This window comes from Galleria mellonella, unplaced genomic scaffold (genome assembly GCF_026898425.1).
Source record: "Galleria mellonella isolate WM207_F2 unplaced genomic scaffold, CSIRO_AGI_GalMel_v1 utg33, whole genome shotgun sequence".
NCBI classification, from domain to species: Eukaryota; Metazoa; Arthropoda; class Insecta; order Lepidoptera; family Pyralidae; genus Galleria; species Galleria mellonella.
The window spans coordinates 2748064-2760354 of NW_026442079.1; the positions used below are offsets into that span (position 1 = coordinate 2748064).

At 34.0% G+C, this 12291-nt stretch overlaps 2 protein-coding genes across 2 annotated transcripts; one reads left to right on the forward strand and one right to left on the reverse strand.

Moving 5' to 3' along the window:
• Positions 1–1798: 1798 nt before the first annotated feature.
• Positions 1799–4541, forward strand: LOC113517540 (uncharacterized). Its single transcript, XM_052896567.1, has 3 exons — positions 1799–1908; positions 2570–2628; positions 3018–4541. The coding sequence occupies exons 1-3, from the start codon at positions 1891–1893 to the stop codon at positions 4378–4380; spliced, it is 1440 nt and encodes a 479-aa protein (XP_052752527.1). The 5' UTR covers positions 1799–1890; the 3' UTR covers positions 4381–4541.
• Positions 4542–7617: 3076 nt separating this feature from the next.
• LOC113517507 (uncharacterized) lies at positions 7618–12078 on the reverse strand. The gene is made up of 3 exons (XM_026902196.3): positions 11979–12078; positions 10938–10990; positions 7618–9986 (listed from the first exon to the last, which is right to left on the reverse strand). Exons 1-3 carry the CDS (start codon positions 11994–11996, stop codon positions 7835–7837), a joined length of 2223 nt encoding a protein of 740 aa, XP_026757997.1. The 5' UTR covers positions 11997–12078; the 3' UTR covers positions 7618–7834.
• Between the last annotated feature and the right edge of the window lie 213 nt (positions 12079–12291).

Consider the following 12291-nt stretch of genomic DNA (forward strand, 5'->3'; position numbering starts at 1 on the left):
ATTTGCCTTCATCTTTATCTATCATCCTTCACTCATATTCCGCCTGCGTATACTGACAGTACAAGTGGAATTATCATTCTATTATCATAATGAATGTGGTTTTTCGGTTCACATCTTCACGTATCCTTCAATATATACCTACTCTAAATGATAATAGGTGTTCTAAACATACTTATGTTTGAAAACTTCGGTCGTTTTTTTTTTAGGGTTTTAATCAGCAGATCCTCCGACCACAGTCACTAGTTTTGTATTATTATTATCCAACTAATTATAATAAAATGTGTGTATAAAGCTGTTTAGAAATGTTGAAATTTGGTACAGAGACAGCCTATATTTTTTATTAACTAGGTTACTTTTATCTTAATCATAAGGGCAAAGCTTCGGTCAGACTATTATATTTTTTCAAAGAGTACCGATTAATTCAAGTTATGTAACCAGTTTGGGTTATAATTACCCATAAAATAGGTAGGCGGGATCTACATTATTGATAATCATAACCGTCTAACTTATTTAATTATCTAGCAATATTGCGTGGATTGTTGTTTTCTATCTAAAGGAATGGATTTCTTTAATCCAGAGTATATTGTCGTTGATATAAGTGATAGAACATCTTAGTAGTTTGTAAGCAAATTATAACGATAATTATAAAGACTGTTGCTTTATGAGATATTGACCATCTACTAATTATCATCAAATAATTGCTATTTTCCTACATTATTAATATTACGTTATAACTATGTTTTTTATATTTGTATTTTCATTATTATATGTAAGTGTACTTATTATTGTTTATAGTGCGTTTAAATATGATTTTAACCTCTTTATTTCTTCAGTTTTATTATTTTTCTATTGTTACGCTATATGTTTTATATATGTATATATTGTTGTTGACCAGACGAAACTTTAATTATTTCTCTCTATCCTAAGGTTACCTGGAAAAGATTACTATTTAGCGATAAGACCGCCCATTGTTACCTCTTTACCTCGCTTCTCGTAATTAAGATTTATTTGTGTACATATTGTTAACTTATGTAATCTGTATCATTCTTTAAGAGGAATAATAAAGAGTCCCCATAAGAGCTTTCCTTTTTTGCATTGGTGTACTGTGCTTTGCTATCCAAGTTTCTTTTTCTAATAATTGAATAGGCAATGGACTAAATTTTAATAAATTATATAAAACTGAGAAACATCCCATGATATATCCAAGATTATAGTATCATGAGCTATGATCATAGTATATATATATGAATAAATATTAATCTCTATATATCTAATATTTATACACAATTCTTCAGCCGTCCTTCAGTATTATGTTTGTCAATACCTGTGGACCACGAGGTAGGAAGATAGACGTTATTTATATTTAAAAATTTTGTTTAGCTAACATTACGAAAGGAAACAATAAATAAATAATAATTGCGTATTCTTTAATCCACCTAATAAAAAGCTCATCTTCTAAAACTTTTGTTTTTCACATGTTATCCATCATCATCCCAATCTATTGTTTTCTTACTCTAAATACCTACCTACATAAAATTACATCACAATAACAAAAGCAAATACCTAGTGCAAAAAAAGGTAATAATAGGAGTAAAAAGTTTAGAATGCTAACTAGCATTAAGTGGAAGTTCAATGTATCAATTTAGCTGAATCAGGCACAAGATGACATGTCAAGTTTGCTGGTATTACTTACATAGTGTATTTGTTTTAATTACTTGAATTTACATTATCAATACATTTTTAGCGTGTGGAGGAGGGATCGTAACATTCACTGTCATATAAAAGGCTCGCTCGATGTTTGCAGCGTCACAAAGTTACATTCATATCATCAGCGAGAGGAGCTGGTGTGGGAAGGTCCCTAACTAGGAGCACGTTCTCTCCCCACGCAACATGCCTTCCTATTTTGCCGTAAGTACACATAACACTTGACGCGAAATAGCGAATTGATTCCAGATTGTTTCCTTGTAATCATATTTCTCGTGTATTGGTACCTTAATGAAAATAAATTATGGGATTATAATAAAAAAAAATATTATAACATATTAAATATCTAAATTAGTTTTAAATCTACTGACTGAGTTTTGATTATTTTTAACGTTAATTTTTACAAATATATATTATTATTAAAAAAGATATATTGTTATTAAAAAATTTGGATGCCTTTAAAAGAACAGGAATTAAGCATTGCGCTCTTATATAAGACAATGTACTCGTAAGTACTGTGGTGCTGAAAAAGAAAGCTTTTGTAACAATTAAACACATTTCTTAAGTGTAACATAGTCCATATGAGGTGTGACTATGTAACCGTACCATTGTACGAGTATAGACTGGCAGGCAACTGCTCGTATTACAACTTACGTCATTCGGAATAACCGATGCTATCTAGTACACGCTATAGTGACCACTTTCGATTCCATATATATTCATTTAGGTATGTATATGACTATATTCTTTTTAATAAAAACATTAGATTTGAATTAATGCACGTATTAGTAGAGCCGTAGTTTTATAAAATACTCTATCCCATAGTAAATAATCGGAATCACAATTTATATTATTGTTATTTCAGCTGTGCTGTTTTCTACTGGCTAGCGTTGGCGTCTGCTTCGCGACTTTTGGACATGAACAGTTAGTATTTTCATGGTCCCATAATTATTAACAAATTCCTCCATCATTTTTCAAAGTTTATATTAATATATTTGTTTTATCTATCTACTCTGCGGCACGTCTATACCATGACGGAACCGCAAAAAAGCTTTGGATGGAGTAATTTGGTTGAGATTTCTATAAGTGTTTCTCACGCGTCTCTTTATTGCGGTAAATGGTGAAAATCAAGCTATTGTGTTTTAATGACAGATCTACCCTTACCTTTGTTTTCACTAGAATCACGTTTGACCTGCTGGCTTTGCGAGCTATTGTTCCTTTTGTAGATTCCTATTGTTTGTATAATGTGATGTCGTTTTATGTGTACAATAACAATGATGATAAATTTGTTTTTTTTTTTTTATTCATTACAGTGTTCATATTCGAGTTCACCTACCCGAAGAACATCACTCATCAAAAGAAGTAGTCGTACATGAAGAACATCACCATGACGATCATGGCCATGGAGGCGGGGGAGGCTACGGCGGTGGTCACGGCGGTAGCCACGGTCATGGCGGAGGAAGCTTCGCTGACCATTTACATGGTGGATTCGTAGATCATCTCAAAGGTCATGGCGGTGGATTTGGTGGAGGCCATGGCGGTGGATTTGGTGGGGGCCATGGCGGAGGATTTGGTGGTGGTCATGGCGGGCATGACTTCGGTGGTAGTCATGGAGGACATGACTTCGGAGGTGGTCACGGAGGACATGACTTTGGAGGCGGTTATGGCGGAAGTTTCGGCGGTGACCACGGCCATGGTATTTCAATAAGTGGAGGAATTGGTGGCGGCCATGGTGGTCATGACTTTGGAGGTGGTCATGGAAGTTCAGGCGGCCATGGGCATGATTTTGGAGGAGGCCATGGAGGATTGGAATTAGGCGGTGGAGATGGAGGATTGGAATTAGGAGGTGGACATGGAGGTTATGATTTAGGAGGTGGTCATGGAGGTCACGGAGGTGGTATTGAATTGGGGGGTCACGGCAGTCACGGCGGAAGTTTCGGTGGTAGTTTTGGAGGCAGTCACGGAGGTGGACACGATCACAGTAGCCATGATTTAGGTGGTAGTTTCGACGGTGGATTAGGTGGTGGCCACATTGGCGGACATGACCACGGCGGCCATGACTTCGGTGGTAGCTTAGGAGGTGGTTTTGGAGGTGGACATGATGACCATCACGGCGGCGGTGGATATTCCGGTGGAGTTAGTGGTGGACATGGCGGAAGCTTTGGAGGTGGATTTGGAGGTGGTCACGATGACCATCACAGCAGTGGTGGTTTTTCCGGTGGATTTGGAGGAGGACATGGATTTTCATCAGGAGGACATGACAGTTATAGCGGTGGATTATCATCTGGTGGACATGACAGTTACAGTGTGGGTGGTCATGATAGTCATGGCTCTGGTGGTTTCGGAGGTGACATAGGTGGTCATAGTAGCCATGGCTCTGGTGGTTTCGGAGGTAGTTTTGGAGGCCATGACAGTCATGGATCTGGAGGTTTCGGCGGAGGTCACGATAGCTACAGCATAGGTGGACACGGTGGGTTTTCTGGATCCAGTGGCCTCTCGTTTGGAGGTGGACACGGGAGCCATGGAGGTCACGGTGGATTTGGAGGTAGCCACGGTGGAGACAGTTACAGTATTGGATTAGGTAGTTCAGGAGGTCATGGAAGCTTCGGTGGTGACAGTTATACAAATGCACTCGGTTCAGGACATGGCGGTGGACCTTACCACAAAAGAAAGTGAAGCCTGACCTGTAATTATTATAATGGGGCCAACTAAGTCATAGTCTTCAATTGTTAAAATATGGATAATTGTTTTATCCAGTATTAGATACAAAGTTCAAATATTGTAAATAAGTTATAGATTAAGTTATTGTTGTTATTGTTGTAGTAAATATTATTTAATTTAAAGGGTGTTTTATTTAAACCTACTAATATATTTTCTTATAATAAATTATAAAATCGTTTTATGAAATAATGTATCTGTAGACTTATTAGCCTTTAATATTCTTTGTTTGACACGCTATGGCTTGTTATAAATAAAGCTTTAATATATATAATACCTAAACATACTTTACTCCAGTTTCTAACATGGTATTGATCAATTAAGTAGAAATCTGTTAGGGTATTAACATTCTAGTGTTCATAGTCGGTTAATAAATATTTAAATAAATATGCATCCAGTAGGAAACTTCCATTGTTTTCGATCATTGAACTAGGTATACCTATAAAAAAGACTAAGTGCTAAACTTATTTAAAAGTACATAATAAGTCATTATCGTTTAATTATGTGATACAATACAAACCTGTGAAAACAGGTTTTGATATAAAAATTATTATAAGACATTAAGCACATTTACTACTTACAAACTCGAAACATAAGATAATAATGGCATTATGCAATAGTTACATAGCAAGTCTGTGAAAGCGTCTATGAGGAAATGGTCAGCTTACCTGCAGATCATAAACATAGGCAACAGGAACGAGTTATGCATATTTCTAGAACATTATATCCGATAAATAGCAGATAGTACGTATTTTCACTAGTTTACATCGTGCGTAATCAACTATGGCAAGTTTCCGAGTCAGTTTACAAGTGACTAGATAGGTACTCAATAATAATAAACGGTTTTCATAAGTAATGAAATCTAATGCTATTAAAAAGAATATGTAGAAAAATGTAACTTTTAATTGTAAGAATGAACTCACTGCATGACATAAAAGGAATGTCATGGAATGTGTAAACCAAAATTCCGAGTTTTAGATGTGGTAATTTTTATATATTACGTATATAATTGATAAGCGTAATACTTACTCAATTTTTCCATATTGCACCGAGCATGGGTGTTTTTTTTTATGGGTGAAAATAGTATAGTAACCCTGCCTGCGCTAACGGGATACGCTGGGGGAGCACCAGTGAAGGGTGATAGATGAGAATGAAAACAGGTCAGTTAGTTCATCATGATGAATTCATCAGGAATTAACCATGATAGTTTCTAGGGAGAACCGCGAGGAGGTCGACTTGGTTGGGTATATTGCTAGCAATAGGATTCTCAGTCGCCATTACTAACAGTCCCTTTCCCCCGGAGCATGGGTGTAAGATGACGAGTCGAAAATTTAAATTGACAAAACTTTGTTGTGGGACATATTCAAGCTTACCGATCACGATAGTTGTTTTAGGTCAGTAATAAAGTATAAAAAACATGATGTTTATATACTTATGGATTAAATATAATAACTTTTTTTTAGAAAGTACGAGTAGGTATACGTTATACCTATGAGAGATATACAATATACAAAATTCAGCTAAAGATTACTGTAGGTACTCTACTGAGATTACAGAGTAAGTTGATTAACGAAATGATAAAGTTACATAAGATACTATTACGACAATACACCATAGAGACCGGCCCAGAAGATTTTGACTGCGTTACATAAAAACACCCTGCCCTTCACTCGGTAAAGCTTATGGTCTTGATTCAATTGTAACGAGTCTTATAAGCCAGTGATGTCTACAAACTGCAAAAATGAAATAACTGTATTAATATTGTAAATATAAAAATGACTAATTTTTTGTTTGGCACTTTAACGCCCCATAGAATCGTTATGAAAATTGCAATACATATTGCATTTTATACGGGAAAAAACGTAAACGTATACTTATATAGTAATATTAGATAATTTTATATATATGTAGTCAATTTATAAGTCCTAACGGTATATAAGGTCATATGCCAGTTATTAATATAATATTATAGAGAACATAATACGCGACATACCCGCATTTTGCCGACCATACTAAAATCCTATTTGACGGGGGTCGAAATTGCCTCCGTCACTGAAGTTTTATTGTCAGATATTTAATCTGAATAAGTATTTTATGCTTGGTTTTAATAATATCCAAACAGATGATTTTTAAGGATCTAAGGTTCAAAACTTGTAGTCATGATAGTTCGAGTATACCATAAATTTTAAACTACAACGCTCTGACTGAAATTGGATTTACATATAAAAATGAAATTTGCTTGAATAGGAAATTGATTTTATATATAAAAAAATCTGTTTCAATATACTTACAATATATAATACCAATTTATAATCATATAAAGATATATATTAATCGAGAAAATCGTAGTATTTAGCAAATACACACCACAGAGTAAGTATATGTACTTATATATGAAGAGTTAAGAAGCATGCTGGCCACAGCGGTTATGAGTTATTAAGTAAATGAATATTTTTTTTCAGTTTTGTGGTTTGAACCAATTTATATAAATGAATTGTATTAGGTGTACGATGAAATGGATAATACAAGTAGGTATTATTTTATGTTCATCCGTAAAAGAACCAAAATAATCGATATAGCCCGAATAAGCAAGCTGAAGTGGTAGTAGGCTGGTTATAAAGCTGGAAGAACCGAGAGAAAGGAAAGAAAGGCTTTTGCGCAGTGTAGGATGATCCCCACTAGATGCAGTGACGACCTCAAAGTCATTGCAGGGAAACAGTGGATGCAGGTAGCTTAGAGCCGTTCCTTCTAGCAGTCGATGGGAAGGCCTATGTTCAGCAGTAAACAGATACAGCTGATATGATGGTGATGTTCATAATCTTTAAATGACGCTTTTTAATTTAAGGTTTAACTTGATTATCATTTTAAGAAAAATATTAATATAAAATAAATTTAAAAATATTTACTAATTTACCTCTTACTTTATATATATTTCAGTAACCTGTATTATATCTATGCCAAGACGCCTGGAACTTTTAATTAGATGTTAGTACTTTCACAATCTTCGTTGCAGTACAAATTTGTCAAGGCGTTTACCTTGCCGACGTCAACGCTCCGTAGGAATTCAACCCTTCTTGATTTCGTTAAATAAACATAAAAAAGGAGTGTATTATACATTTTAATTAGTGCCATTTAATAAGTAATTGTAAAATAAACGATTTTTTTATTCAATTTTATTCTCTTGTTTATTTTTTAACACATCGTCTATGGATTCGTATAAAATGCATGAATACCATTGTCGTCTTGTTCTATAGCTAAAATTCGAGTTAGATTTATTAGAACTACAACACGCTATAAATAATGTTCTCAAAACATAGATTTATATCATCACACTTGCGGCAAAGAGTAACAAACGCAAAACTACCTAAACTCACGAACAACTATATATACACCTACTTTAATATAACTAACTTCATAGTTTGTCACCATATTTAAATTTCCCTCTAACACCGGAGTCTTCTGATATTTGATGGTTATGATGAAGCTGTTTGCGAGCTTGTGATTGACTATCTCCATTATTAAATTCTGTCATTTTATCTAATTCATTAATCACAATATACTTTTGGCGAGTTTTTTTATTTGACATATTTTTTTTATGTTTATGCCTGGGTGCGTGTTCATTTTCGGAAACAAGCCTTGGTAGTTCGGTTGTAATTGTACTCGTACTTTGATTTTCAAAGTAAGCCAATGGAGCGCTAGTGGTAGTCGCAATAGATGTTGTATATGGTGTAGTTGATTGGCTAGGCGCTTCTGCGTATTGATAGTTGTCGTTCGATGCCTCGGGTTCTGGTGCTTGGCCAGTATGTAACGCTTTGATTGCCATTGCTGTATAATATGGGTGGGCGGGAGATGATTCTCTGATAGTGTAAGCTGTAGGGCTAGTAGCATCCGATACTTGTGTAAGATCTGTATGATCATAACTGCTTAAATTGTCAAATGCAGAAGGTGTATCGTCATGTAATTCAGATGAGATATTGCTATCTTCTAAATGGTCCACTACCATAGTCTTTGGTTCTTGTCCACCAAAACTGATATTTTGCGTTGATATAGACTTTTTTCCTTTTAAATTCTGAACAGCCACTAAGGAATTATCATTCTTGTCTTCTGATGTAAACACGTTTGATGATGAAGCATATGTATCATATTCATAGTTATTTGAATAGCTATCCTTAAAATTTACAAATGGATCTTTAAATTTAGAAAATCCACTAGGAGGTAAAGCTCCAGGATAAGATTTTGGTTGATAATCATGAACTATAGTGGACGATACCGAATATGGTGCTGGTACATTAGTTTGTTGAACATTGTTTCCATAGGTACTACGAATTTTATTGGGATTTTTACTGAAAAATTTAAAAGACGGTATAGGTCTATAGTTTTCTACGGCCGGCTCTCCTGCTGTATCGTATTGTGAAACAAGTGCTTTTTGCGGACTTTTAAATCCATTGTAAGGGGTATATATACTTTCATAATAAGATAAGTCATTAACTGGTGTTGATTTTGTGGCTTTCGGGTATTTATGCGAATGTTTATTTTTATATCTTTTGTTCCCGAATCCGCCGTTGATTCTCACACCATGACTAGTATACGAGGCTCTAGGAGGAAATCCTAAAGTTTCTTTTGTAATATCTACTTCTGGAGGTATCTCTCCATGGTCATGAAAAATGTGATCATGAGTAACATCTCTTGGATTATATGAAGCATATTCCAGATGTGACGGAGTTCCTAAGGATCCAATTGCTGTGAAACCTGTTAGTGGTTCTGAAGGAATTGCTATTAATTGCCCATTTTTAATAGACTGAAATAGTGGATTTGCTGCACTAATAGCAGACATACTATTTAATTGATCAACTCCAGCTAACCCCGATGTCTTAGGGCCATCATCAAAAACTAATTTATGAATATGTTCTTCGCTGTACGTATGGATATGTTCGGTATCTCCATCGATTATTTTTTCGACTCTTTGTGGCTTCTTAATTTTTCTTATGGTTCCTGAACCATCTAAATCTGAATAAAATTGTTCATGAAAGTTTGTTACTGGATGTTCTTCTTCTGATGGAGATTGACTTCTTATTGGAACACGTTTTTGTTTAGGTTTTTTGAGAACTTTCTTCCGCGGCTGGTCGTTAACTTTTATAACTTTAACTCTTTTTGGAATATGATTAGATGTCGGTGTTAGCACTGGTGGCGGTGGATGGACGGCAGGTGTATACGAATTATCTGTGTTTTCATGTGTCAACCCTGAGTCGTATTCTGGCTCATCCCATTCATTGGGTGTTGGTCCATAATAACCTCTTGCACGGTATAGCGGCAATACTTTAGATGCCGCTGGTTTTAATCCCGGCAAGCGTGGCTGAGAATCATCATATAATTCTACGGAATTCAGAGGCACAATATTGGCAACAGCCGGTAGCGCAACGTTTGTTGGTACAGCCACAGCACCTTCAGCACTCGGCAAATAAGCGGGGGCATATTGTGAGGGTGCAGGGTGATTAGTAATATAGATCTTTTTGTGATGATGTATGTGCTTGACTTTTTGTGGAAGATGTATGCGGATCTTTTTCCTGCAACAAAAGAAAATTAGAGTGCTGGTATACTGTCGTGCGGTAATGAATTGCATGTTTGCTCAATAGCCATGTTTTTATGTTCCTACGCGGTTCCGTCTAATGTCATTGGCTTAGCGCGTGATGCGGTAGTGGCTTTCCCTCTCGACGCCGTTGCGACGTCGCTGTTGCCATATATACATTATCCGTCACACTTGATATATTAACAGTTCAATATAATGTCATAATTTTTTATAGTGCATCGCACTTGGGAATAATTCGTACTTTCTAGTCAGTAGGCGTTATTTATGCGCCTGGTTGGCTATAGGATCAGTGTTCATATAATTAGTGTTAAAGGGGAAACATACAAATTAAATCGCAATTGTCGGCACATTAACATTGACAGTAACAAGATCCATCGCATAGCTTGCATTTGTTTATACTTTCGCATAGTTATTAAAATAGACAATAAAATATAATAAAAAAAATAATGTAAATATAAAATGTTTTAATTCAAATAATTTTATTACTATCAAAAATTTGATATGATTTTTATTATTATATATTTATATTTTGGATACATGTTCAAGCATTTTAAAAATTATTACGCATTATAAAAATTATAACGCTTGAATTTTTAAAATGCGTAATACATTTTAGAAGTATTCTTATTTTAGTTAATGAACACAAAAATTATATATGCATGTAAAAAGAAAAATAATATTTATAATATTTGAAAAAAAATTAATTAAGTGACTATTAATAATTAATTTATGGTCACTTAGCAATTTAGTAATGCCAAATTAAAAGTATACTATTATATCTGCAGTAAAATCTTCTTTCAGGAAAATAAACAAATATCAATATAGTTCCACATTACATTAAATATTAAATGTTTATGCGTTATATTATGATATAATAAAGAATATGTAAAGATTTTTCATATTTTTTTGATATCCTTAATATACTTACTTTGATCCTTCTGCCGTTACTGTAACTGAAGCAACAGCTATCAGAAGAGCGAACTGTAACAAAACAGAAATTATATTAATATAATATATATAATGATCAAGTAGTTGCACCGAATAGAGGTCTGCTTAGATATCACAGCTATGTAAAAGTTCTAGAAATGAAACTAGCTGAATATATAGTTCTGGTAAAAAATAATATAATCTAAAATATAATCTCTTGGTATCTAACTAGAAATGGGTATAAATGATATTTCGTACGAGAAATAATGGTAGAAAGATGGCTATATATTATACTCTGCTAGATAGGACCTAATCTATCATTGTTTAGCAGGGTTCGTGTGATCGTATGTTTTAATTCTAATATTTTTTTACTTTATTCAATATAATGGTATAACAAAGTTATTAAAGATTATACAATAATATCTGTATATACCTGTAATCACATTGTGCATTAAAGTTTAAATAATTAAATAATCTTTATTAATATAGAAAATTAACAACTTAATTATTATGAAATATTGCATGTATGCAGTATTTGTGACTGAAAGGGGCATATTATACTCCTTTTTTTATCTCAGTAAATATATACGAGTCGCTTGGATGAAAGGGCAGGCACTGCAATAATTTGTAAGTGAAATACTTATAATATTACGTTTAGTTACTACTTTATTTGGTATGCTAAAAGCGTTAATCTAATAAGATAATAATAATTTGCAATACTTTTAATATCTTTATTGAACATAAACAAATAGAATTTAACTTCTAATTAATAATAAATAAATATATAAATATTTATATTTCTATCTCTGTATTTGAAACTATTAATTTTCATAAGTACTGTAACTGTTTAGTATATCGTCACAACAATGCAACTCACACCTATCCAAAAGGAATAGTCCATAGTCGTCGTGCATAGAACATAAATATACATTTATTGCTCTATTAAAACACTAAAATCTCACAAAATATCACAATTTCTTTTATCACAAATTCACTGTCCACGTTCACGTACAATATCGAATGCACCAGAAAAGATACCGACCAATCTCAACCAATCCATTGACGAAAGCTGCTGCCGACCGAGAGACGAAAGAACTTTTTTGCACTTTTTTTTTGATAATGCACTAGTCAAAACTGCACTGGCCTTCAGAGTCGTATGATAATTATTCGTGGTGTGCTTGTTTATTTATAACATTCATTTTCACGCCTGAAAGAGTTCTGCACGGGTGCAAGTGTGCATTTAGCGCATGCACAAAACGTATCCATTCTGCACCTTGTTGTGAGTTAATAGGATTCTACTTTATAACAACAGAACATAGTTTCATAAACTACTTTAAAAGTAGGAATTTTAGGGT